At 47.6% G+C, this 27,606-nt stretch overlaps 2 protein-coding genes across 2 annotated transcripts in view; both read right to left on the bottom strand.

The window, feature by feature from the left end:
• SCYL1 (SCY1 like pseudokinase 1) overlaps positions 1–13,240 on the bottom strand; it is a 34,144-nt gene extending 20,904 nt beyond the window's left edge. The window contains exons 1-6 of the mRNA XM_087913776.1: positions 12,939–13,240; positions 11,594–11,734; positions 10,865–10,987; positions 8,439–8,659; positions 3,713–3,803; positions 2,507–2,662 (exon numbers count right to left, since the gene is read on the bottom strand). Coding sequence (XP_087769902.1) covers positions 2,507–2,662; positions 3,713–3,803; positions 8,439–8,659; positions 10,865–10,987; positions 11,594–11,734; positions 12,939–13,055 — 849 coding nt within the window. The 5' untranslated portion in view covers positions 13,056–13,240. The remainder of the gene's footprint in view (positions 1–2,506; positions 2,663–3,712; positions 3,804–8,438; positions 8,660–10,864; positions 10,988–11,593; positions 11,735–12,938) is intronic.
• A 4,106-nt stretch (positions 13,241–17,346) lies between these two features.
• LOC113447464 (gonadotropin-releasing hormone II receptor-like) lies at positions 17,347–21,132 on the bottom strand. The gene is made up of 3 exons (XM_087913714.1): positions 20,559–21,132; positions 19,077–19,276; positions 17,347–17,997 (listed from the first exon to the last, which is right to left on the bottom strand). The coding sequence occupies exons 1-3, from the start codon at positions 21,111–21,113 to the stop codon at positions 17,541–17,543; spliced, it is 1,212 nt and encodes a 403-aa protein (XP_087769840.1). The 5' UTR covers positions 21,114–21,132; the 3' UTR covers positions 17,347–17,540.
• Positions 21,133–27,606: the final 6,474 nt, after the last annotated feature.

The raw sequence follows: 27,606 nt of genomic DNA, 5'->3' as shown, positions 1-27,606 counted from the left end.
CAGAAACTCTGGAACAGAAATTATAAATTAACAATGTCAACAGCATATAAAGAAAACTTATACAAGACATTTTACAGGTGGCATCTTGCGCCAGTACGACTGGCAAAGATGTTCAAAGATAAATCAGCTAAGTGTTGGAAATGCCATCAGACACCTGGAACATATTACTACACGTGGTGGACATGTATAGAAGCTAAGAAATATTGGACAAAAATACATACGTGGTTGGAAAAGATGACAAAGCAACATATAGATTTAAAACCTGAAATGTTTTTGTTAGAGGTGATACCTGAAAGTTATAGCAAAGAAAAGATATATTTAATTATTCATGTATTAACTGCAGCTAGAAATTTGCTCAAAACTGGAAAAGTGAAAAGATTCCTATAGAAGAGAAAGTGATTAGGAAAAAAAATTACAATGTGCAGAAATGAATAGATTAACACTGGTAATTAAAGAAAAAGAGCAAACTGAATATTATATGATATGGGAATTATTTTATCAATGGTTGGAAAAAATGGAAATTAGAAATTAAGTATATGAACATAGAAATATGTGTGTGTGTGTGTGTGTGTGTATGTATGTATGTATGTATGTATGTATGTATGGTATTCAACTTTGTTGGAGTATTTTCCCACGTCCATTGTAGTTGTGCTTTTAAAAAGTTGTAGCAACGTTTGCGGCAGAATCTCATCTGCCATCATCAGGCTTTTGGCAGATGAGATCCTGCCGAAATGTTGCTACAACTTTAAAAGCACAACTATAATGACGTGGGAAAATACCAACAAAGCTGAATACCATGCATGTAAGTACCCGCGAAACTTAACACACACACACACACACACACATAGAGAGAGAGAGGGGGGGGAGAGAGAGACACACACACACACACACATACATATACATAAACAGTATATATGAACATATCAACATAGAGGGGAAGGAATTAGGAAGGGGATGGTTACAATGATAAGATATATTATGTATAGTAGTTTAAAATAAGAATGTAATGTAATTATTGTTGTCGTAAGGGAATTATATTAACCATAAATATTATGACACAAGATATTTGTACCCACTGTTTAAAGAAAAGATGGAATGTTTGCAAAAATAAAATTAAAAATTAAAAAGTGAAGCTGGAGCCAGGTTCTGAAGAAGGACCTGCGATCTCATGTGGGAAAGGCCCCATTATCTAACCAGGATATTTGACACCCTTTTGGTTGGATTAAACAACTTTGGGAGCCATTGAGTGGAGGTTTCGTGCCTGTATATTCTACAGCAGTGATTTTTAAACTTGGCTCCTTTAAGACGTGTACTAGGGAATTCTAGGAGTTGAAGTCCACACGTCTTAAAGTGACAGTGCTTGAAAATTACTGTTGTATAGGAACATATTGGGGGCAGCGCATCCCAAATTTTTTCCTTCCACTTATCAAAAAAAAATCTTATCAAACGTCAAGGACCAGTTGTCCGTCCCTTCCTTCAGCACTGCTGGAACTTCAAATGGTCGCCATAACAAACAGCCGTAACTCAAGAACAATATCACTGGATGATCTTTATTGTGGCACAGTGGATAGAATGCAGCATTGCAGGCTAACTCTGCCCCCTGCCAGCAGTTCGATCCTGACCTGGCTCAAGGTTTGATTCAGCCTTCCGTCCTTCCGAGGTGGGTAAAATGAGGAGCCAGATTATTGGGGGCAAGAGGCTGACTCTGGTCTAAGTGTGACCGCTATTATAACTTTTCAACAAACTACCATTGGTAATTTCAATGATTTTTGGCTTTGTAGGAAAATTTGGGAATTTTTAAAATATATTTTAGGATACGTGGCCATCTTGAAGGCCAATTCAATGCTCCTGGTGTGATGGGTCATGGGTTTGAGTGCCAATACCAGGAAAAAAAATCACTTTTACACAACTTGGTGTGATTTACCAGGTATGGGAAGTGCTGCCTTATGGCATCCTGTCTGTCTGTCTGTCTGTCTATCGTTATTTATCTACCTCTATCTCTATTCATCCATTCATCCATCTATCCTATCTGTATATCTATTTATACTATCTATCTATCTACCTATCTTTCTATCTCTACCTATACTATCTATCCATCTATTGGTATATCCATCCATCCATCCATCCATCCATCCATCCACCTACCTATCTCTATTTTTATCTATCCTATCTATCCATCTATCTATTGGTATATCTATCCATATCTATCTATCTATCTATCTATCTATCTATCTATCTATCTAATCATATGGCACATTCACATCATATTTTAGTAAAAGGGATCAGTAAAAAAAATCAATTTAAAAAAAATCCTGTATTTTATTGTGATAACGTGTGAATGGCAAAACATCTCCAGATTGGAGATTGGAATCTCAAATGTTCCAAGGTTCAAGCAAGTTCTTTGACCCACAGCCAGGACCTTCAGCCCCACGGAAAGCCCTAACATCGACCAGATACTGGCCAGAAGCCTTCGGCGGACATACGCCGTTCTCCCCCCCATTCTCACCTGGATCTCCTCCAGAAAGAGGTTGGTCTCCACAAACTTGTTGTCCAGGAAACCACCCATCCGAGAGCAATTCTGCAGGAATTTGGACGGGCTGGGTCGTAGTTTGGGGTTGGCCCCAACCAGCTCGCAGTAATGGGGCACCAAGGACTTGGGGATCTGGAAGAGAAGGCAAGATAGGTCAGAAGAAGGAGACAGTGGTCTCCAGAAAGACCGTCCCACACAGAAGCAGGAGAGGAAAGACAAGATGGCCACCGTTCATGTCTCGGGCAGTTCCGATGTCAACTGTGCAACCCTGCGGCCTTCACACTTTGCAACCTTATGGCATAGACAACACACACACTTCACTTTAGGACACTGTTTCACCACATTGGCAATTTTAAGATGGGTGGACTTCAAAGCTGGCTGGGGAATGCTGGGAGTTGAAGTCCGCCCATCTTAAAGTTGTCACGGTTGAGAAAACTGATCTAATTCATTTCTGGGTATTCATCTCTCTTTTACTTCTAATATGCCACCCCACTTTTTTTTACAATTGGGGGGGGGGGAAGAAAGAGGATAGATAGATAGATAAAGAGAGAGAGAGAGAGAGAGAGAGAGAGATAGTATGTGTGTGTGTGTGTGTGTGTGTGTGTGTGTGTGTGCGTTCTCTGAGGTTTTTCGCGGGTATTTGTATGTGGATCTTTGGTTATTCGGGTTTTCTCCCCTGTAAAATTGGAAGTGTCTTGGTGACGTTTCGACGAAGTCTCATTCGTCATCTTCAGGCTTGTGTCTTCGGCTTTGTAAAGCACAAAGCCGAAGACACAAGCCTGAAGATGACGAATGAGACTTCATTGAAACGTTGCCAAGACACTTCCAATTTTACAGGGGAGAAAACCCGAATAACCAAAGATCCATACACACACACACACACACACACACACACACACACACAGAGAGAGAGAGAGAGAGAGAGAGAAAGGGGAGAAAAAAAGAGAAGGAATTGACGCCACCCAGTTACCCACCTCCATTTAGTCCACTCTGTGTCTGCCCTAGAAGGGCATTTTGTCCATCTGTACTGCACAGCCTGCTTCGTTCATCAGGTAAAACCTGTATTCTCACAACCATCCAACCAATGGTGGGCACTGTCAGTTACAGTTGACGGGGTTGTGTGAACCCAGGAAACGGGGTAAGTTCAGGGAACTTTTGCGAGGGTTTGCCAAAGAGACTCACCTTGTTGAGGTTCCTGAGGGAGGATGATCGGGTCAGGGGACCGTTGAAGACCTCCCAGATGAGGCAGCCAAATCGCCACATGTCTGCTGACCTATCACCACACACATACACACACAGGAAGCAAATTCAAGTCTCATCAGGACCATGAGAACTAGCTCCACACCGCAATATAAGTTTGTTTGTTTCCAAGACAGATTTAACCCCTCCCCCAAAACAGGACACAGACAAGTCTGTGCAAAGGAGATTCCCACCAGAGACAAAACCAAATTAAAAACGGGTTTGTGCCTTTGGGGATAACCCTTGTTTCAAGTAAGAGAGCCTGCACGTGACCCAAACCATCCCTTCGAAACCAGGATGCAGTTGAGTTCACTGTATACAGCTGTGTGCAATTCAGCCTTTTATCTTGAATGAATTATGTGCCTCAAGAGTCGGCTAGCTGTCAGGATTTAAATCCCCATTGAAATCACGAGTCTTGAGCCAAACTTCCAAAACTTCAAAAGGATTTATTGGGAGTTAACATGCCGGCACTGCCTGGGTGGAGCCGACTCTGAGACACATCATTCACTGTCACCCGTGACCCTGGTTTTCCCCCCACCCCCTGGGTGTATCGTAATTCATATTCTCCAATGGGACACCTCCATAGCCCAGAGTCATCAATCAGGCTCTCCAGTTAGAATTTTGCGTGGCAGAAACTTCAGTCACCTAGTTACTATCTTTGAAAACATTTATGGAATGCACTTTCGGTTTGCAAGCTGCCCCACTGCTCCCCCCTCCCTTTCCGTTGGCAACTCTAAAAAGACCAGAGAAATATGTTATGAGTTGACACCTTTACTTATGTTAACACACAGCTTAGCAGTTGGCACTGTGTGAACCTGCCTTGTTTCCCAGGCACGATACCAACTACGGAAAAGAATTTACAGGATTACAGAAGAACAGAGTTGAAAGGGACCTTGAAGGTCGCCAACCTTTTGGACCTCAGGGACCACCAAACTCATGATTTTAAATCCCGGAGACCACTAACTGTTTCTGTGAGTGTGGCCTAATTTGTGGGTATTGCTTGGTCATGTGACTGGCTGGGTATGGCTTGTATGTAAATATTATAAATATTTATATAAATATTGAATTTTTTATTAAAAAAAAGAGCAATTTTCACCCAAAATCAGGCAAAGCAGGCGGGCAGATTGAGTTGCTCACAGAATCACAGATTCACTTAGAGATCTGCGTTTTTACCATCGGCTACCTGAGTCTGCACTGCTTCAATCCTAAGGGAGGTTCGGCTGTGCTTAAAAGCATAACTGAAGATGTCAAGATTAGCTAGAAAGCAAGAAATCCAACCATTTCCTGCTTTCTAGCTAATCTAAATCTCCCGGCAGAGAACAGCTGATGGTCGGAAAAAGGAAAAAACAGCAACTTAGCAGGCAAGTTTGCCAGATCCTTGAGTAGGCGGGGAGGGTTTCCGTGGGCCATGTGGGCGGCGCAGCCTAGTGTTCCCCTGAAGCCTAGATTAATTGCTTTGGGGGTGTGTGCTCTGGGGGGGTGACATTTCTCTGTGGACCACCAAAATTTTCTCACGGCCCACCAGTGAGCCACGGCCCACCGGTTGGCGAACGCTGTTCTAGTCCAACCCCCTACACAAGCAGGAGCCACTATATCATTCTAGACAAATGGCTGTCCAGACTCTTCTTAAAAGAGTGATGGAGCACCCACAGCTTCTAAAGGCAAGCCTTGATTCTTCTCATTGTTAGGAATAGTATAGAATGGAACTGGAAGGGACCTCGGAGGTCTTCTAGTCCAGCCCCCTGCTCAAGCAGGAGAACCTAAGGAAATTTCTCCTTACTTCTAAGCTGAATCTCACTTTGGAGAATAGGTTTGACCCCTTCTTCTTCATGGCAGCGTCTCAAATACCGGAATGCTGCTATCATGCCTCCCCTGGTCCTTCTTTTCACTAGACTGGACATACTCAGTTCCTGCAATCGTTCTTCATACGCTTCCAGTCCCCTAATCATCTTGGTTGCTCTTCTCTGCACTTTTTCCAGAGTCTCAACATCTGTAGGACAGGACACATGAGTGGCAAACCCTGATTGGCAGCTAAAAAAAATCAGCAAAACTGATTTTGAGCTTTGACCCACTGATGGCCTCACCAGAGCAGAGAGGCCAAAGTAAATTGAAACACTTTTCACTGAACTTAATTTTATTGATTGGGATCCTGGAGAGTGGTTAATAATTTCTTGCTTCGGAACAAAAATTACCCTCGGGCACAAACCGATAAGACAGTCTCCAAGGGGTGCCCCCAAAGCTTTCATGGGTGGCCTGTGTCCCTCTTGGCAGGTAAGCACACCTCTCGCATAGTAGGCCTCCAATCAGTGCAGATACTTCAAGCATTCCCGAAAAGGTTTCCTCTAGCAACCAATTCAGAAATTGGGTTGATTTTTCCTCCTTCAAATGGATTTTCTAAATTGGGTGGTAATCCAAACCCCGCTGGATCCAAATCTGACTTGAAACGATTTGGTGCTTCTCAGCTCTCCTGTGTAAGGACCAGCTAGATGTCCTCCCCCATCCCTGCTCCTTTGCAAATCCCCAAAATGTTCATTTGGGGGCTCTGGACAACCCCCCCAACTAAGATCTGTTCTGACCAAGGCTTTCTGAGACGTTAACAAACACACTTTAGTCCCCAAAACCTTTTATTTCAGCGGCTGTGAATTTTAGTCAGTCGCAGCTCGTAATGAGTCTCAAACAGTTTGTAAATAGTCCCACAGAAGTCTGCCAAAGTCCTTGGGGATAAGTCTGATCAGCACGCACCTTTATCTTCCTTGAAAGGCTGCCAATGACTAGATTGCCAATTAGTTATATAAGGCCAACCGGAGCACCAATTCAACACAGAGCTTCGGGTTTCAAACCGACCAGTACGAACAAAGTTGCTTCCTGCAAAGGCTCATGTCCCTTTGCTCCTCCTTTATGTCTTATGGGAGGAGGGGCAATCACCTTCCAGGCTTACTCCCGAGTCGCCCCTTTTGTCTTAGCTGCTCTTGCCTTCTGGCAGTTCTGTGCACACGCACACTGGGAACAGGCTCCCGCTATTCCTCGGCCTCACTGCTGCCAGATTCTGGAGGCTCCAGAATCAGCACATAACTCCCAAATGGCCCCGGCCCCATCTCTGCATCGGATGCAGGACACTTCATCCAAGCCCTCCCCAGACTCCCGGACTGGCCCATGTTCCTCCCCACTGTCTGACTCTGCTACCAGCTCCGCAGGCTGCCGGTGGACAACAACAAGATTCTGTTCGTATGTGCAGATACGAGATCCACAAATGCATGGATAAAAAAAGGTTTTTTCTCAACCTTGGCCACTTTATGCTATAGTACTTTTTATTATTTTCCACCAATACAAATCCTAGTTACATTTTCAACAGCGTTTACATCCACATTTATTATCGTCTCATATTTCAATCACGTATTCATACATATCACCAATAATTTTAGATAGATAGATAGATAGATAGATAGATAGATAGATAGATAGATAGATAGATAGATAGATAGATAGCATAAGCTATTCTGGACACTGCTAGAATGTGTAATATTATATATTTTATCTTTTTCGGATATTGATTTTGGATTATCCCCAATAGATAAGAGTTCTGGCTTGAATTCAATTTGTTGTCCAGTAATTTCTTGTATCCAATCTTTAATTTTGATCGAATAAGCCCTGGCCTTAAGACATAGTCACCACATGTGATAAAAGGTACCGTCAACTTGTTGGCACTTCCAACGTTTTGGCCTAGTATTTAGATATATCTTAGCTAATCTTGCCAGGGTAAGTGCCACTTTAGTGGCTAACCTTGACCACTTTAAAACAGGTGAACTTTTGACTCCCAGAATTTCCCAGCCAGCACAGTGACCGAGGTAGAGAAACCCTATACAGGTAGTCCTCGACGTACGACCACAATGGAGCCCAAAAGTTCTGTGGCTCAGCAAAACAATGGGTTAAGTGAGATTTGCCCCATTTTACGACCTTTCGTGCTACCATTCAGTGAATCACCGCCGTTAAGTTAGTCACATTGTCGTTAAGTGAATCGGTCTTCCCCATTGACCTGGCTGGCCAGAAGGTCGCAAAAGGAGATCACATGACTCCCTTCCCCCCGGACGCTGCAGCCGTCATAAATACGACACAGTTGCCAAACGTCCACATTTTGATCACATGTTCACGGGGACGCTGCCATGACGGTTAAGTGTGAAAAACGGTCGTAAAGTCACTTTTCACAGTGCCTGTCAGGGCTCCGGCATCCACCCCCATTCAAATCATGAGTCCCTAGCTGCATCGCTCAGAGTTTAAAGAAGATTTATTAGAGGAGTGAAGATGCCAATAATACCTGGGTGTAGCCGACTCTGAGACACATCATTCACCCTTGATCCTGGTCTTCCCCCCACTCCCTGGATGTATATTCTCCAATGGGACACCTCCATAGCCAAGAGTCATCAATCACGCTCCCCAGTAATAATCTTGAGCGCCAGAAGCTTCGGTTTCCTAGAAATGATCTATGAAGCATTTAAGGAATGCACTACTTCCCTCTGCTGGCAACTCTAAAAGGCCAACTTTTTGAGTTGACAGCACCGTCGTAAAGTTAAACGGCCACAAAACGAGCTGTCGCACGTTGAGGACTTCCTGTATTTCAAGAATACCGATCTAGAACGTGGGCAGGAGAGGAAAGAAAGAGAAGAAAACTCACCATTTCTCACCAACATTTTTGGTGCTGTCGGATAATTCGGGGGGGTTGTATTTCTCCAGCTCGGGAACCCCCTTCCGTGGTACAGGGTTGTCCCCCTGGGCCGAGCACATGTAATCCAAGCCACCCAGCTTCCACTCGCCAGCACGGTCCACGTAAACCACGCCCAGGCAGACGTTGTTATGGACAAGGTGACAGTCGTTGACCAGGAAACTCAAGGCTTTCTAAGGAAGGAAAGGGGGAGGGGGGCAGAAGGCGGTCAAGGAACGGGGTCACAGGTCAAGGGTGACACCGCACCCTTAGCCTGGTCAAGAGGGCTCAATTCACACAACCTATGTCAGACTTGGAAGCCATTTTTTTATCTGGAAGCTCCGAGGCTGCCACGATTCAGTGCCTGGGAATTTGAGGGGGGAATTTCACGGAAAGGTACCCTGTTTCCCTGAAAATACAACCGACCCTGAAAGTAAGTCCTAGCTTGATTTTTTTTTACACAAGCCCAGTATAAGCCCTACCCCCAAATAAGCCCTAATTAAGATCCCACCCACTCCAGAGCAGGTAAAAATTAAGCCAGGGTGGGGATGGCGGGGGGTGGAGCTGACCTCCTACTTACCTTTGGACAGTTGTAGCCGGGCCTCGCGCACACCCCGAGACCTGCCTTGCCAGCCCATTTCTTCTGCAGCCAGCAAGGCTGGCAAGGCTTTCCTGAAGGCCTCTGGAGCCGAGAACAAAGCTCAGGATCGATCCAGAGCTCCATTATCCCCTGCAGACGCCTTCAGGAAAGCCTTGCTGGCTGCAGAAGAAGAAGTTCCTGAAGGCCTCGGACAGCGAAAAGGAGGCCAAGGGCGACGTGCACAAGTGAGGTTAGTCAGTGGAAGAACATCTGCCGAAAATAAGACCTGGTGCCTTTTTTAGTGGCAAAAAGTTATAAGACAGGGTCTTATTTTGGGGGGAAACACAGTCGAAGATGAGACACAGCAACATTCTTTCTCAGAGAGTCAAGGACATGTTGCCCTGCACCTGGAGGGGAGTGACTGGAGGGATGTCTCCAGTTGGGGTGAAGATGTGATTGGGCCATGTGATGGACTGATGGACGGAGGGGATGGATCTTCGATTTCTCTTTTGGGAAGGGAAAATCTGGAACGCTCAGATTCGGGATTTTCCCAAGGGGCCAATAGGACAACTCTAATAAAATGGAACTTTGAGGAATTGTTCATCTCGGAGTTTCTTGGTTTGGAGATGTTTAGTTGGAATGCTGACATCCTGCTTGACCCCTACGGGAAACACAGGCTATAGACCTAATAAACACAGACCACCTCAACTTGCAACTGTTCATTGAGGGACCGTTCAAAGTGACAACAGAGCTGGAAAAAAAGGTGACTTACGGCCATTTTTCAGTTATGACCTTTGAAGCATCCCCGTGATCACATGATCCAAATCCAGAAGCTTGGCAACTGGCTCATATTTATGACGGCCGCAGCATCCCCCACCCCACTGCAACCATCTGACCAGCCAACTCAAAGGGGGGCGGGGGGAGAGAATAGATTCACTTAACAACCATGTGGCTAATTTAACAACTGCAGTGATTCACTTAACAGCCGAGGCAGGAAAAGTTGTAAAATGGGGCTTTTGTAAAACTCACTGAACCTGTATACCTGTATACACACACACACACACACACACACACACACACACGTATATAGATACCCCGTTTTCCCTAAAACCAAAAAATAAGCCCTTGCATGATTTATCAGGATGCTCACAATATAAGCCCTATCCCAAAAATAAGATCCAGTTAAGATTTGTCAGCCAGGTGGATGTATTTAGTAGTACTATATTTCTCCCAAAATAATCCCTAAGTGGAAAATAAGCTCTAATGAATCTTTTGGAACAAAAATTAATATAAAACTCGGTCTTATTTCCAGGGAAATACAGTAGCTAGGTAGAGAAAGATATGATAGACAGAGATAGACAGAGATATAGAGATAGACAACATACATATATATATATATATATATATGTTGCCATACATGTAAGTACCCGCAAAAACTTAAGAAAACACACACACACACACACACACACACACACACACACACACACCCTCATATATAGAGAGATATGATAGACATAATAGATAGGCAATAGATAGATATAGATATAGGCGGTAGAGATAGATAGACGATATATAGAGATAGAGATAGATAGATAGATAGATAGATAGATAGATAGATAGATAGATAGATATAGATAGAGATAGATAGATAGATAGATAGATAGATAGATAGATAGATAGATAGATAGATGGGAATATAAATCATTTTTCAGATAGGTGATAACTTGGAACAGTCCCTAAGCAAACCGTCATAAGTAGAGGCCTACTTGCACTGAACCCCAGCTCCCCCTGCCCTGATACGGGTCTCCCCAGTACTCACCGCAATCTGATGAAGACCCCAGGAGATCTCCGGCTCACTCAAGCCCTTCCCATCCCCTCGTGACTCCAGGTAAGCCGGCAATGGCGTCACTGGCTCAGTGACCACGTGTAAACTTTTCTCTGTCTGCAAAACCAAAGAAGACGTGGTTCTCATCACGGAGGAATATTTGGGGGGGGAAAGGGCAGTGGGGGGGGAACTCAGGAGAGCGTGACACATAAACCACCACAAGATGGTTGGACAAATGGACATTTGCTAGTTGCAAACGTCCTGATTTCAAGAGAAGAGAATATTTGTAGCTCGGGGTTAAACTGCGGGTCTTTCGAAGCTCGGTTAGTTTTCTTGCAGATGTTTCACAGGGATAAATCACATTTACACACCTTTGAAAAAGGACAATAAAAAGCTAAGAAAGAAACCACCAGACCAGGAAACATTATTTCCAGGAGGCAAAAGCCAGATAAGCAGGGATTAACACCAGACAAAGAATCGAGCAGAAAACATTTCCCTGATCCCGGAACCACCAAGGAGAAAATTACACTGAACCAAGCGACTGTATATAAACAGGGAACAAATTCCACATTCACACATACTAATGATGTTGGGTCATGAAAGATTTGCTTTATAATAGTAATAAAATAATTAAGTACATCCGCAACGAAAGATTCAGCATGGCTCCCCAAGAGGTTTTGACCATGGTTCAAATGTCTGTTGCTCAACTCATCTTTAAGATACCTCTAAGCCATCAATGTAGGATAAGATGTTGGGGTGCCGGAGCGTCTTGAGGAATTTAAAGGCTGTTTTGGCAAGCTGGACCTGCTCTTCGGAACTCGGCTTGACCTCATGTACGAAAAGGGAGACCGGCTCCCCCGTGGTCTGCAAAAATGAAAATGAACAGGGGTGAGAGAAGATGGTGGTCATTTGCTAGCCACAGTCAGGCCATGATCAATGGTCAAATGGACAGTTCCCCAGATCCCAGTGGCTCCCACTCGCCTAGGTTTAGAAGAGCCATAAAATCCTAACTAGTTACTAGGGAGATGGAGACCTCTCGTCTGTCTGAGTCTTTTTATTTCTTTTTATCTTGTCTTTTTATCTCTGTCTGTTCTGTTTTTTTGATTTCCCTAGCTCTTATACATGTGCTTCACTACGAAAATATGTGGTTGGGATTAGATTTTGGGGAGGAAAATAAGTGGGGGGGGAATTGTGCCTCTGCCTACCAGCATCCATCGGTATTCATCTGGCGAGTGTCCTTGTCAGTGTTGTGAGAGTTGAGGGCTGTTTGGAAACTGAAAGAGTATTTGCTGTGCGAGCAAGGAGACAGTAAGGAGCCTGGGCATGGCTTAGCTCAACTGTTCGGTACTAAAGCTGCTTGGTGCTGTGAAAGTAAAAGTGAAACTCCTCTCCTCTGCTTGTGTTTTGCATTTGGAAGAGATTTCTTTCCAGGTGGGGAGGGGGAGTAGAACTCCTTAGCATCAGAGCATGTTAATAGTAGTAATAATAGTAATAATAGTAATAATAATAATAATAATAATAATAATAATGATGATGATGATAATAATGGAAATACTAATGCTCTGATGGTCATTTCTAAAAATCCTTTCTTAGTGAACACCTGGAAACCAAGAGGAACATAGGTGCCAAATTTCAAGTTTGTAGGTTCTGGAGATTTTGTGACTTACAAGGTCCTTTACAACTCTGTTAATTGGTTATCTGTCAGAAATGATGTAGGGTCTCCTGCTTGGGCAGGGGGGTTGGACTAGATGACCCACAAGGTCCCTTAAATCTGTTGAAGATGGGGGGGGGGGCTTCAACTCCCAGGATTCCCCAGCCAGCATAGCTTGGGGTATCATGGTTGGAGGGGGGGGAATTCTGGGAGTTTGGTCTTTAAAAAAGGGCTCAGATCCCACAAGGATGCAGATCCGGGAGCCACGCAACGCCCCCCCTCCCCCCCTTCCCTTCCTCCCTCTGCCCCAAAAGGGGAGGCCCCTCCCCCAAACCTCGCTCCCCTCCCCTCCCCCAAAGGGTGGAGACCCCCCCCTCCTCCCCGGACCGCCTTTGCAAAGCTGCTGCCCGGGCCCACCTTCCTCCGCCCGCGGTGCAGCTGCCAGACGCCCCCCGGCTGGGGCAGCGGAGGCTCCGGCGGGGAAGCCGCCTCGAAGGGGAAGTCGCGGATCGGATCCCGGGCGAAGAACCACATCGTGGAGCCGGGAAGGGGGGGGCGCCCGGTTGCAGAAGGCGCCCAGCCCAGCCCAGCCCAGCCCAGCCGGGCAACGTCACCGCTTCGCTTTGGCAAAAGGAGGCGGTGGCGGCGGCGGCGGCGGCGCCGGACGGCCGGGCTCAGCCCCGGATCCTCTCGGCAACCCCGGAAGTGCTTGCCGAGAGGGCGCCCCCGAGCATGTGCAGAGTGCCGAGGGACGCCTCCCGCCCGGCCCACGTGGCGTTGCACACGTGCGCGGGGAAAACGGACGCGCGTCTTTTTTTGCCCAATGTCCCGGGAACCTTTTGCAAGCGATGCAAGGAAGGAAGGGGGAAAAAACAACAAACACTTTTGCTGCTTGGCCAGCCTCCCCCGCCCTTCCTTCCTCCCCCCCCCCATTTTTTTAGGCTGGGGTGGGGGGAAGGGGGTTGGGGGAACGTGGCCCAGGGATGCGTGTTTGGGGGGGTTGCATTTCCACGCGCGCATTCCTAGACGCGGGGGAAGCCCGAGGATTTGCAAGCGGAGGAGGAGGAGGTTGCACAAGGGAGGGAGGACCCTTAAATAAGTGCAAGAGTGCAATAAGTGCACACGCGCACACTCCGCCGCCGCCCCCTCCCCCGGGAGGGGAGACTTTCTCCTCTTCTATCAGCAGAAAACCCCGCAGAAAACGGCCCACAACAACAACAACAACAACAACGTCGTCCTACAGCAGTTTGTCAAGCTTGGCCACCTGGAAGAAGGGAGGACTTCAACTCCCAGAATTCTCCGGCCCCTTTAGTGGCCCAAGCTGAGAGAAATACTGTAAACCAGGGGTGCCCAACCTTGGCCACTTGAAGACTTGTGGACTGGCTGAGGAATTCTGGGAGTTGAAGTCCACAAGTCTTCAAGTGGCCAAGGTTGGACACCCTGCTGTAAACATTCTGAGGAAAAAGGAAAAAAGGGAGGGAAGGAAGGAAGGAAGGAGAGGGGAAGAAGGAAGAACAGGGAGGGGAGGGGAATGAGGAAAGAAGGAAAAATAGGGAGGGAAGGAAGGAGATGGGAAGAAGGAAGAACATTGGGCGGAGAGGGAATGAGGAAAGAAGGAAAAAAGGGAGGAAGGAAGGAGAGGGGAAGAAGGAAGAACGAGGGGAGGGGAATGAGGAAAGAAGGAAAAAGGGAGGGAGGGAAGGAAAGAAGGAGAGGGAAAGAAGGAAGAACGAGGGGAGGGGATGAGGAAAGAAGGAAAAAGGGAGGGAGGGAAGGAAGGAAGGAGATGGGAAGAAGGAAGAACAGGGGAGGGGAATGAGGAAAGAAGGAAAAAATAGGAAGGAAGGAAGGAAGGAAGGAAGGAGATGGGAAGAAGGAAGAACGAGGGGAGGGGAATGAGGAAAGAAGGAAAAAATAGGGAGGGAAGGAAAGAAGGAAGGAAAATGGGAGGGAAGGTGGGAGAAAGAAGGTGAAAATTTCGACTTTCCCCTTTAAAGGCCAGGCTTTTGTCATAAATATTAAAAGAAAGGACTTACATTGAGGAGTTCTTAAAATCGTTATTTTTATTAATAATCAGCCAGCCAGCCAAAATGTTGTATCACTGGCAAATCCATTTATTTCCGAGATGCACTGCTAGGAAACAAATCTTTTAAAGCAGCCTTTCCAAGAGTAAGTTCAGGACCTGTTATAGGTAGTCCTCGACTTACGACTGTAATGGAGCCTGCCCATTGTGGGCGCAAGTCAAGACAGTCGTTAAGCAAGGCGCTCACATGATCATCTCATGCAATGACCACAATTGAGCCCAACATTTCTGTTGCTAAGTGAGATAGTCGCTAAATGAGATGATCGCTAAGTGAGCTTTGCCCTGTTTTATTACTTTTCTTGCCACCGTTGTTAAGTGAATCACTGCAGTTGTTCACTTAGTCACATGGTTGTTAAGCGAATCTGGCTTCCCCGCTGACGTTGCTTATCAGAAGGTTGCAAAAAAGGGGACCATGTGATCCCAGGGCCCTGCAACAGTTGTAAGTACATGCCAGTTGCCAAGCCTCCAAATTTTGATCATGTGACCATAGGAATGCTGCAACGGTCATAAATCTCTTTTTTTTAGTGCAGTTGCAACTTTGAACAGAAACATTGGCTTTTTGCAGAAAGAAACGATGCTAAATAGGAAAATAACATGGTCAAACTCTCATTGTCAAATGTTCTATAGATGGCACTTACCACCTGCTAGGTTAGCTAACACGTTTAAAAATATGTCTAGCAAATGTTGGAAATGTAATTTTAAAAAACAGGCACATTTTTTTCATATGTGGCAGACTTGTGTTACAGCAAAAAAATGGGCAAAAATACACAGATGGATAGAAAAGATAATAGGGCAACATGTAGATCTCAAAGCTGAACTGTTTTTATTAGGGGTGATATCAAAAAAATTGATAAGAAAAGTATGTATTTAATATTACAGCAAGGATTATCTTTGCACAATATTGGAAAAATGAAGAAACGCAGCAAGATGAAGAGATAATTAAGATATTAAATTGTGCAGAAATGGACAGACGGACATTGAAAATCAGACAGAAATCAGACACAGAATATTATCAAACACGGAACTTATTCTACCGATGGCTGGAAAAAAGGAGTGGAGAGAGTAAGAAGGTAAATTTGTATTGTTAAGAAATTTAAATACCCAGATAACATGACGTTTATTGAGCACTAAGAAGTGTAATCATAGAAAATAAAATTTATTTTAAAAAATACCCTCTCAGTGTCAGATGTTTGTTAAGAACATTTGTACAAGTCCGTGCATGAGAGCTACCTGTACAAACATTCTTAACGAACATTATCTGACAATGAAAGTTTGACCAAGTTTTATTTAGCTGTTTAGTATAATCTTTGGCTGCAAAGGATTCCAGGTGTTTATTCGGGGGCTTCTATTTAGGATCCCTGGCGTTTAATTTTTTTATCTCTGTTTGGAAACTGGAGCATTCATGTTGCACTTAAAAAGAAAGATTTTTCCGTAACTGCAGTTGTGAAGGGGGGTGGGGGGAACAGATTCACAGAAGGGTGAAAATATTTCTGGCTGCCACCCCACCCCAAAAAAATAAATTCTCAAAATACTCTGAAAATACAGTTCAAGGCAAGTTCAGTCACGCTGTCATGGAATTTTATTTTATTTTTATTTATCAAGTTCAGATGTCTATGGATGCCCATCTCAAGACATCGTCCTGCGTCCGATACAGAGATGGGGCCAGGACCATCTGGGAGTCGGGTGCTGCCTCCGGAGCCTCCAGAATCTGACAATAGCGAGGCCGAGGAACAAGGGTAGCCTGTTCCCAGTGCGCACATGCGCAGAGCTGCCAGAAGGCGAGAGCAGCTGAAGCAGAAGGGGCAACTCTGGAGTAAGGTTGGGAGGTGATTGCTCCTCCCAGAAGAGATAAAAGTCAGGCCAAGATGATGAAACCTTTGCAGGAAGCAAAGTCATTCGTTCGGTTCAGATTCATTCTTGAAGCTCTTGGTACTTCGGTTGGATTTTTTTTCTAGTTCATTTGACACGTCTGTTATGAGCAGCCATTCAAAGGAGAGAGAGGTGGGTGCTTATCTCGAGGGACTGTTTGAGATTCATTACTGGCTGGGAATGAAAACAATTCCCAGCGTTGCAATAAAATAAGTCTTGTTTTAAAGTAAGCGTGCGCGTAATCACGGTTTAGGAAACCTGGGTCAGAACAATTTTACGATTTTTTTTATCACAGTTGTTAAATGAATCACTGCAGGTGTTAAATTAGTCGGTTGTTAAGTGAATCTGGCTTCCCCATTGATTTGGCTTGTCAAGAGGTCGCAAAAAGGGATCATGTGACCCTGAGAGACACTGCAACTGTCATAAATGCGAGCCAGTTGTCAAGTGTTTGACACTTTTTTCAGTGCCGTTTGTAACTTTGGCCCCTAATGGCTGTATGTCGAGGACTACCTGTACTTCCACCCAATTGATTCAAAACTCAGACTCAAATCTCATTGGTGTCAACTAAAAATATTCCTTTGGTCTTTTTAATTGCCAGCAGAAAGGGAGTGGGGAAAGCAGTGCATTCCTTAAATGCCTCAGATAATCACCTTGGCAGCCGAAGCTGTTGGCGCGCAAGATTATTACTGGAGAGCATGATTGAAGACTCTTGGCTATGGGTGTGTCCCATTGGAGAATATACATCCAGGGGGTGGGGGGAAGACCAGGGTCAAGGGGGAAATGAAGGATGCATTTTAGTGTCGGCTGCACTCAGCTAACGCCGACATGGCCACTCCTAATAAATCAATCTTTTTTTTTACTGAGAGAGACTTAAGATTTGAATGGGGGTGGATTTGTCGGAGCCCTGACAACTGGATCATTTAACCTGAACCTCAGTCTCATTTTCTGCATCGCTTCCAATTCAGATACGGGTCATAATTTAATTTTTTCCCCCTCGTTCTGGAAATATTCCTCAGCTGGAATTTACCGGACAGGAAAAGTGGCCCAGCAGTCCAATGGCTGTCTGTTCAGACGCAGCTCTCGGCCATCTTCTTCTTCCTGCACCAGGCCAGTTTTGGGCTCTGGGGAAATCCTGGTTTGTGTGCCCAGTGGACTCCCGGCTCTTCCGTGGGACCGTTGTTGACAGTGGACGCCCGCCCAGAGGCCACGTGGGCAGACGGTGCTTTGGCCAACTTCCTGCCTGCCCGGTAGCGTGAAGAGCAGAAGCAGTAGACCAGCGGGTCGAGGCAGGTGCTGAGGAGGCCAAAGAGGAAGAAGATATGGCCCAGTGAAGGCGGCACCTGCTCCCGGGTCAGCATCTCGGGCGAGAACCAGTACCAGAGGCCCAGCAGGTAGTAGGGCGTCCAGCAGGCGACAAACGTCAGGATGGTGATGGCCGACATCTTCAAGGCACGGAGCCGGATTTGAGGGATGTTATTGTGTGAACAACGCAGGCGGAACTCCCTGGATTTCGGTGACGCTGCAAGAAAAAGAAGGCGACAGTGAGAGAGCCGTGTTTTAGGGTTATGTTGTGGCCTGTCGGCTGCCAGCCTCTCCAGCAGCTGAATCAGAGGAGGAGGAGGAGGAGGAAGAGGAGGCAGAGTGGGAGTCAGGGTCAGCATCAGAGCAACCGGGGAGCTCCGAGGGGGAAGAGGGAATGGAGAGGCCGAGGCGGAGCCTGGGCCGTCCGTCAGCCCTCAGATGGAGAGTCCACAACCCCCAGGTCTGGACGTGGCTGATGGGGAAGAGGAGGAACAGCCGGGTCCAGTGCCTGATGCGCAGCTGCACAGAAGGCAGAGGAGAGGAGGGCAGTGGAGCTCTATGGGCCGGTCCTTGGGATAGAAGAGCCATCGCTGCTAGCGAAGCCCCACTCGAGCTCTGGGGATCAAAGGCAGAGGATGGAAACGAAGAGATGTGGCAGACCACGATCCACAGGGGGCGGAGATTAATAGGGGTGGCAGACCACGATTCACCTCCCCTGCAGGACAGACTTGTTAGCCTGCGGGGAGAGAGCAAACCAGGATTGGCTCCATTCGGAAAGGATCCTAAGCCCCAAGGAAACCAGGTGTATCTGGATGTGAGGTCCTTCAAGAGCCAAACGGTAAAGATGCCAAGCTAGAAACTGGGAGTTGGGGAGTTCTTGTCCCCCCTTGGACACGAGAACGGTCTTTCAACCAATCACTAGGAAACGGGGAGTTCTAGTTCCATCTTAGGCACAAAAGCCAGCAGGTTGACTTTCAGCCAATCATCAGGATAGGGTGAGAGTTCTAGTCCCGCCTTGGGCATGAAAGCCGGCTGGATGATTTTTTGGGGGCCAATCACTAGGAGATGGAGAGTTCTAGTCCCGCCTTGGGTAAGAAAGCCAACTGGGTTGACTTTGGGCCGTTCCTTTCCTCTCTCAGGCCAGCCCACTTCACGGGGTCGTTGTGGATAAGAAAGCAAGATGGCGGAAGCAATATTTGCCATCTTGAGTTATTTATAAAAACCACCCCTTTGCAGCGGACCATGCACCCCCTTTCCAGGGAAGCCCCCCTTGCCGGTGCATGCCGAGAGGTCTCACCCGCGCTTGGGTCATCTTTCGTGAGATCTCGATCAGGATGCGGGAATAACAGAGCACCATAACCAGGAGAGGCACCAGGAAGAGGCCAGAGAAAGTGAACATGTTGTAGAGGGTTTCCTGCCAGTGCGCCCCAAAGCTGCCCACAGTGGCGCACTGGATGAAATGGGTGGGCTGGGACCGACTGACCGTGTGGAAGACAAACATCTGCAAAAAGAAAGGCCGTTTCCCATACGAAGCACACATACCCACAAACACAACAGAGAAAGATTACGGTTTAGATTTCAGTTCTGTTAGAGGCAGCGTTTCTCCAGCCTCTTTTAAGACGTGTGGACTTCAACTCCCAGAATTCCATACACCCTACGCCATTTCTGACGGATAACAGAGCTGGAAGGGACCTGGGAGGTCATCCAGTCCAACTCCCTGTCCAAGCAGGAGACCCTACACCATTTCAGACAAATGATTGTCCAATCTCTTCTTGAAAGCCTCCAGGGATGAAGCTCCCACAACTTCCGAGGGCAACTTCTGTTCCATGAATGGATTGTTCTCCCTGTCAGGAAATTCCTCTTTATTTCCAGGTTGAATCTCTCCTTGTTCAGTTTCCATCCATTATTCCTTGTCTGGCCTACAGACACTTTAGTAAATAGCTTGACCCCTTCCTCCTCTCTCTGACAGCCCCTCAAATATTGGAAGGCTGCTCTCCTGCCTCCCCTGGTCCTTCTCTTCCCTAGACTAGCCAGGACCAGTTCCTGCAACTGTTCTTCATATGTTTTAGCCTCCAGTCCCCTCATCATCCTGGTTGCTCTTCTCTGCACTTTTTCTAGAGTCTCAACATCTTTTTTATGATGTGGTGAACAAAATTGGATGCAGTACTCTAGGTGTGGTCTTACTCAGGCTTCAAAGAGTGGTATTAGTACCTCCCTTGATCTCGATTGTGTCCCTCTGTTAATGCAACTTAGGATTGCATTGGCTTTTTTGGCTGCTGCTGCACACAGCTGGCTCCTATTTAGCTGGTTGTCCACTAAGACTCCAAGATCCCTCTCCCAGTTAATGCTATTGGGCCTGGTTTCTCACCCAGTCTGTATGTGTACTTTGGGTTTTTCTTTCCAAAGTGTAGGACAGTGATGGCTAACCTTTTCAGCGCCAAGGGCCCAAAGCACGCGCGCATCCCCAAAATGCAACTCCGTGCATGTGCACGCAACCACCCCCACACCCCATGCATGCATGCGACCTCCCCTGCCCTGTGCATGCACGCACTACCCATGCGTGTGCGCCCTGATCTCCCCATTTGTGGCAGACCTGAAGGCCAGCTGGCCGGTGGGGCGTGCATGCAGAGCTGAGCTGGGGCAACGGCTCACGTGCTCAGAGCGAGGGCTCTGCGTGCCACCTCTGGCATGCGTGCCATAGGTTTCCCATCACAGGTGTAGGGCTTGACTCTTCTCTACATTGAGTTTCGTTTTGTGAGGTAGATACGGGTTCTCCTACCTACCTGAGGTACCGCTAGGAGGAAACTGAGGGCCCAGGCCACACACAGCATTGCCTTGTTCTTCCTCTTGGCTCTGCTGACCCTTAGCGGGTGCAAGATGGCGGCCCAGCGGTCCAGGCTGATCACGACCGTCACAAAGGAGCAGGCGTACATGGCCACCAGCTTGAAAAACATCAAGAGCCGGCAGGCCAGGTCGCCGGCGTACCACTGAACGGTCACATTCCACGCGGCATCCAGCGGCATCACCACGAAAGTGACCAGAAGGTCAGCCACCGCCAGGTTCACGAGGAGGATGCGGAGATGCGGCTTGCGTTGAAACCTCTTGGTGACGCTCCACAGCATGGAGACATTGACGCCGGTGGAGCAGAGGAAGAGGACCATGGTGAGGGCGACGCGGATTTTGGCCGCCGTGGAGAAGGTGGGCAGCTGGGAGCCGCTGCTTCTGGGAACCTCACTGGGGCTGGGGATCCCATCCGTGCTGTTGGATCTCCCATGGTCCCAGAGAGTGGCATTCATCGGCTCGACCAACGTCAAGGCTTCCCAAGAAAGGAAGAGCATCCTTCACCGGAGAGGTCCATCCGCTGGACCGGGGCTTCCCACTCAGGAAGGGCCCTCTCTGGCACACGAGGACGTCCGACTTTTCAAAGAGCTTGGAAGAAGCAGGAGGACATGGCTTCCTACTCAAGACTGTCAACTCATAAAATGTTTCTCTGGTCTTTTTAAGAGTTGGCAACAGAAAGGGAGCAGGGAGCAGTGCGGCAGCTTGGAAATCGAAAGTGCATTCCATAAATAGCTTTTCAAAGATAGTAACTAGGGGGCTGAAGTTTCTGCCACGCAAAATTCTAACTGAAGCGCCGGATTGATGGCTCTTGGCTATGGAGGTGTCCCATTGGAGAATATGAATTACGATACACCCGGAGGAGTGCGGGGGAAACCAGGATCAAGGGTGACAATGTCTCAGTGCCGGACATGTTAACTCCCAATAAATCCTTTTGAAGTTTTGGAAGTTTGGCTTGAGACCCATGATTTAAATGGGGGGTGGGGCGGGTAACTGCCGGAATCCTGACGCAGACATAGCTGAGGTCATTGGATAGGAGTCCTTCTTCTTAAAGCTGGTGGTTATTTGGGGTCAAATTGTCTTGGGTCTCCCACCAGAAGGATGGCCTATTTGGAAGATGTCATGGTTTTTTCCGGACGCTGGTTCTCCATGGCAAAAGGTCCACCTTAGTCCACATGGGTGGCCGGGAACAGAAAAACAGTCACGGGCATGCCAGTTTCGACTTCTTTGGGTGGCAGCCATCTTCAACCTCTTGCTAAACCCAGGGGTCCCGAGACCACCCCACACACCTGCAAAGGGACAGAAGAAGCCAGCTGTCTTTCACGTGCTTCCACCAGGACGCCCACCCACATTTCCAAAAGCATTGAAATGCAAAGCTTGCGAGAGGCGTTTTCATGGCGCTGAGCACCCTTCAGTTCTGGCCGTTGCGGCAGGATGAAGATGAAGAGTGTCCAACCTTGGCAACTTTTAAGACCTGCGGACTCCAACTCTCGAAGTTCTGGGAGTTGAAGTCCACCCGATTCTGAGAAGTCCATCCGTCCACAAAGAAGTCCCATAAGAAAATCCACAAGACTCGTGGACTTCAAATCCCAGAATTGCTGGCTGGGGGTATTCTGGGAGTTGAAGTCCACAAGTCTTCAAGTAGCCAAGGTTGGACACCCCTGATGGAGTTTGTGGTGGGATGAGCTTTTATATGAAACATGGTTAATCTCTTGCTTGGAAGAAGGCAAGAGCGTCTGCAATTTTTCATCATAAAATTTAAAAACGAGGAAGAACTGGTTGATGAACATATAATAAAGTAAGTGAAGGATTTTGGTTATACCATGCAAATGCATCGGTGGGAAAATACGGGGTTCAAAGGGCTCAAATTTATTTTACCTTAGCATCTTAGCCAGGAGTTTTATCAAACGATGCGTCATTGGCATATGACCCCAGAGAAATGATCTACAATTTATCAAGGCCCTTCGAATGCAAGTAATCGTCAACTTAGCGACTATCCAGGCCTTGAGTTGTAAAATGAGTTGGTCACGTGACTGACCTGGATTTATTCCTCTTTTGTTTTTTTTTGTGGTGGTCTAGTCCTAAGAGGAGGAAGTAAAACTGGTTGCAAGACAAGTATGAGGACTCCTGCTGTGGGCAAGGGGGTGGACTAGATGACCTCCAAGGTCCCTTCCAACTCTGTTCTTCTGTAGTCCTGTACATTCTTTCCCCGTGGTTGGTATCGTGCCTGGGAAACAAGGCAGGTTCACCACAGTGCCAACTGCTAAGCTGTGTGTTAACATAACTAAAGGCTGAATTTGCACACAACAACCGTATACAGCGGACTCCGTTAAGGTCCCTCCAGGTTTCGAAGGGATGGCTTGGTGTCCCCTGCAGGCTCTCTTATTTGATGCAAGGTTCTACACAAAGGCACAAACCTGTTCCCTTCCAGGAAAGGAGACAGCCCAGTAAAGAAAACAACTATCAGAAGTGAAATATTTTGCTTGGTGTCCAAATGGGACGCTTAGCCAGGACTTACCGTCTCCCCGGGCTGGTTTTGCCGTCCTTTGGCTGCTGCAGCTGAGGCGAAATAAGAGGGGAAACAAGAAAACGTGTGTCCTCTGTGTGTGTGTCTGCGTGTGTGTCTGTGTGTCTGTGCTTCCGTGGCTCACAGGCACTCGGCAGCCCTGCTGCCACCCACTTTGTGGCGGTGGTGTGTTTGTGAAGGTCACTGCAGGCGCGCTGCGCACCGCTTGTCCTCCTTCCTGCTTGCAAGAATTCTATTTAAAGGTGCCTCTTTCTTTTTGTTCTCTTCCAACTACACAGGCAGCTTCCGGTCTTCCTTCCACCTCCGGGGACAGTCTGGTTGGGTACCAGATGCTGTTAAGGACGGGACAGGGACTTCGTGATGGAGAGGCTTCCCCCAGCCATCTGCGTAGCTCAGCGGGAGGAGGAGGAGGAGGAGGAGGAGGAAGGGCTCGGGATTCAGAAGTTTGTTCTCTTTGCAACTCTGGTTTGGCCGTTTTGGAGTGGGTGGGAAAACGGCAGGGAAGCATGGGCTTGGCAGAGCAAGCCTTCGGCAAAGCATCAAGGCCTTCGAGCGGAGCCATTCATCCTTTCGTCGCGCATCTCCTTGGCTCCGTGTGGGCTCAAATGAGGTCGAATGCAGGATTCTGTTAATCTAAGCGGAAGCAGAACTGGGGTTCAGTGTCTGAGCCACTGGCGTGGTGGTCTGTGACTGAGCTGGCAATGAAGTGCAAATTTATCAGCGTTTGTTCCCTCAATGGCAACAGGAGAGGACAGATCCCCGGGTTGGCCATGGACCAACGGACGAGGCTTTATCTATAATTCAGGCTTGAACTGTGGTGCTCTCTGAGTTGGGTTGTTTCCTCGCAGATGTCTCTTTATCCAACTAGGGAACACCATCAGTGGAAGAAAAAGAAGAGGAGGAGGAAGAGGAAGAGGGGGGAGGAGGAAGAGGCAGAGGAGGAGGAAGGAGGAAAAAGAAGAGGAAGAGGAGGAAGGTGGCTGTGGGGTCCTTGATGGTCTCTTGAGCTTGGTGATTTTCTTGCAGACGTTTCATTACCCAACTAGATAACATCATCAGTGCCAGTAGTGAGTAGGGTATGCACTCAGTGGCTTGCCTTGTCAGCGTTATTGGGAGTGACCGTGTCCATCTGGAACAGTGCTCCTAATGCTTACAAAAGGGCAGCAAGAAATTCTTTTCCACGTTGAGCACAGAGTGTCGGAGAGTCCAAGGAGAAGAGGCCATACGTTCCTTCAGAGGCGGGCTGCACTTACGCTGACCGGTTCGCTGGTTGTGAGCATGCACGCGCCTCTTTTGGGGCTGAGATGCAGCTTTCAACGTGCAGAGAATCAACGTAGGCAGCTCCGGTGAGTTACAGCAGGGGGTGGCACAGAACTGAACCAGACAGCCTGGGCGCGGGGAACGAGCCAGAATAGGACAGCGCAGGGGTGGATGTGCAGGCTCAGCCAGTGACCGCAACTCCCAGTTCGCCTGAACCGCTGTGACCAGCAGCTTACCGCTGCTTTCCTTCCACTATGCTGATCCAGCGGAGAACTCTCCTGAGGTTGCTCCTCCCTCCTCCACCTGGAATCTTTGGGGGAGCCTGGGACATGCAGGTCTAATGCCTAGAAAAGTGGAAACCTAAGTTGGGGTGATTATGGAAGAATCGTGGCAACTGTTTTGAACAAGCAAATCCCACAAGGCCGCTGTATCACGAGCGTGCCCATGGCCTCTAAATTGCGACTGTGCCATGTGTCCCAAAGAAGAAGAAACACAATGTCACACAGTGCGATGGTACGTGGGAAAGACCTTGAGGGACGGAGCAAAGAGAGTTGACAGATAAGAGATGGCTTAGCCCTCAGCTGTAGGACAGGTTGAAAAACAGGCTCTGAAGAAACCCTCCTTAGCTTCCCAAGGAGGTCAAACAGACCATGGGAGATTTGTACAGTCACACTTGCAAAAACCCGTTAATGTACAGTAGCTTTAGAACAGTAGCCCCCAACCTTTTCGGTGCCAAGGGCCAGTTCCGTGGAGAGAGGTTTTTCCACAGACCGGAAAGGTGAGGTTTTGCATGCTGCCTGAATCCCGCAGGTGGGGCTTCGCTTGTTTGTGTGGCCTGGTTTTTGACACGCCACGGCCCAGTGCCAGTCCACGGCCCGGCACTGGGACCCCTGCTTTAGAGGACAGTTAGACAAGAGGCAGCCCAGAGCTGCATAATGGGAGGAGAATGAAGCTCAGGAGGGACCCTCCCTAGTTTGTCAGACTGTAAAAGAGAGAGCGGGAGATTTGTCCTTTCAGACGTACAAGATTCTGTAAATGGAGCTTTAGAGCATAGTTGGATAAGAAACTGTGCAGCCCTCAGCTGCGTAACAGGTGCAGAAAGAGGATCCGAAGGGACCTCCCTTAGCTGCCTAAGGCTACAAAATAGACAGCAGTAGATTTGTACTTTCAGATTTACAAAATTCTGTTCGTGAAGCTTTACAAGAAAATAAAATTAGTTTGTCTGGTTGTGTTTCCTGTCTGGTCTAGCTGATAAGGCTAACACACATTGTGCCAATGTGTCTTTAAGCTACTGTGTTTCCCCCAAAAATAAGAACCCGTCTTGTATTTTTTGCCACCAAAAAAGGCACCAGGTCTTATTTTCGGGGGATATTCATCCACTGACTAGCCTCACTTGCACACATCTCCCCACCGGCCTCCTTTTTGTTGTCAGAGGCCTTCAGAAACTTCTACGGCCAGCAAGGCTTTTCTGAAGGCCCCTGCAGCCGATAATGGAGCTCTGGATCGATCCAGAACTTTGTTACACGTTCCAGAGGCCTTCAGGAAAGCCTTGCTGGCTGCAGAAGAAATGGGCCGGCAAGGCAGGTGTCGGGGTGTGCGAGGCCCGGCTACAAATGTCCAAAGGTAAGTAGTAGGGCAGCTCCACCTTCTGCCATCCCCACCCTAGCTTAATTTTTACCCGTCCATCCTGGCATGGGCAGGATCTTAATTAGGACTTATTTTGGGAGTAAGGCTTATATTGGGTGCATGTGTAACAATCAAGCTAGGACTTACTTTCAGGGTAGGTCATATTTTCGGGGAAAGAGAGTATCAGTAAACCACCACTGTTGCCCCTCCCTCTCCATCCCTCACAATCATACGTTCACCCATAAGGACAGAAACACCATTGTTCTTTTGATCAGCATTTGTATATATTATTTCAATATCTATCTACTTCTATCGGTCCGTATCGGACTTGGCACAGAAGAGCTGCAAGAGGTCACATTTCCCTCCCAACAAATTGTGCGTTTGGCCACGAGGGGCAACATTGTGCTTAAACCACAACTGGAAGAGGCGAAACAAGTGCAAAAGGAAACCAGAGGGCCGTTGCTTTGAGGAAGCATCTCTTGAGGTCCTAGAGGATTGTCTATCGGACGGACGACGCCGAGTCAAGACAGCAGGACTGGAAGAAACATCTGGAAAGGCTCAGAGTAGAAAAAAAATGTCCTTGGCACCCATCACACACCTGCAGTCTCAAATGCGAAATTGTTCATCCACACATTGGCAGTGGGTGCGAACCATACCATGGAAAGAGGAAATTGTGTAGTTGAAAATAGACACACCCTACATTCCCTTGCCAGCAGGCGTGGGCTGCTACCGGTTCGTCCCAGTTCAGGCGAACCGGTAGCTAATTTTACGGTCGGTTTGGTGAACCGGTAAATCCAACTCTTGGCTGGCCCTATGCACCCTGCCCCGCCCCTCCCAGGACTCCCCAGGGGCCCCATTTTGGATCCCAGGTAAGTACAGGGTCTGCGCGGAGGCTCGGGGAGGGCAACAAAGGGGCTTCCAGAGGGTCTCCGGGGCCCAGGGAGGCCATTTTCATCCTCCTGGAGGTTTGAGAAAAGCGGAAGTGCCCCCCACCCCGCCATGGTGCAGGAGGCCAACTAGGCCATGCCCACCATGGCCACGCCCGCCCAGCCACCAGGCAGAGAACCGGTTGCTATAATTTTTGAAGGCCACCCCTGCTTGCCGGAGTATATTTCTAGATCCTGATGCCATGGGAGGCTCACCAATCTTAAAGTTGGTGAGTTTAAATGTAACCCTAGATATATAAATATATTTTTAATCTAGATTTTTTTCGTCTGGAACCACACGGTGCCAGCCCCGTAAATCTATCTGGAACGGAAAAGGTTGGGGTTGAAGGAAGGAAGATTTGCTGCCTAAGTTTATATGTCCAGATGTGGCACGGGAAAGCTGGACCCGTCTTAAAAGTTGCCAGCCATTTGGGGGGAAGGGTACACAGGTGGTCCTTGACTTAAAACTGTTTAGTGGCCATTCAAAGTTAACAAACGCCACTGAAAAACGTGATTTATGACCCTTATTCACAGTTTCATGCGATCAAAATTCAGATGTTTGGCCACTGGTTCGTATTTATGATGGGGGGGGTCATGTGATCCCCTTTTGCGACCTTTTGATGAGCAAAAGTTTTAATCCTGATTGTGGTCATA

Source organism: Pseudonaja textilis, chromosome 16 (genome assembly GCF_049901715.1).
Source record: "Pseudonaja textilis isolate UNSWEBS1 chromosome 16, rPseTex1.2, whole genome shotgun sequence".
Lineage (NCBI taxonomy): Eukaryota > Metazoa > Chordata > Lepidosauria > Squamata > Elapidae > Pseudonaja > Pseudonaja textilis.
This window is presented reverse-complemented; position numbering and strand designations above follow the sequence as displayed.

What these genes read in the sequence shown, in the direction of transcription:
- LOC113447464 (XM_087913714.1), bottom strand. Translation starts at nt 21,113, where the DNA reads ATGCTCTTCCTTTCTTGGGAAGCCTTGACGTTGGTCGAGCCGATGAAT. An exon ending in TCCTCCTAGCGGTACCTCAG is followed by an intron (nt 19,277 to 20,558) that starts GTAGGTAGGAGA and finishes TTCTTTTTGCAG; the next exon opens with ATGTTTGTCTTCCACACGGT. An exon ending in TCACGAAAGATGACCCAAGC is followed by an intron (nt 17,998 to 19,076) that starts GCGGGTGAGACC and finishes CCTTCTTTTTCT; the next exon opens with TGCAGCGTCACCGAAATCCA.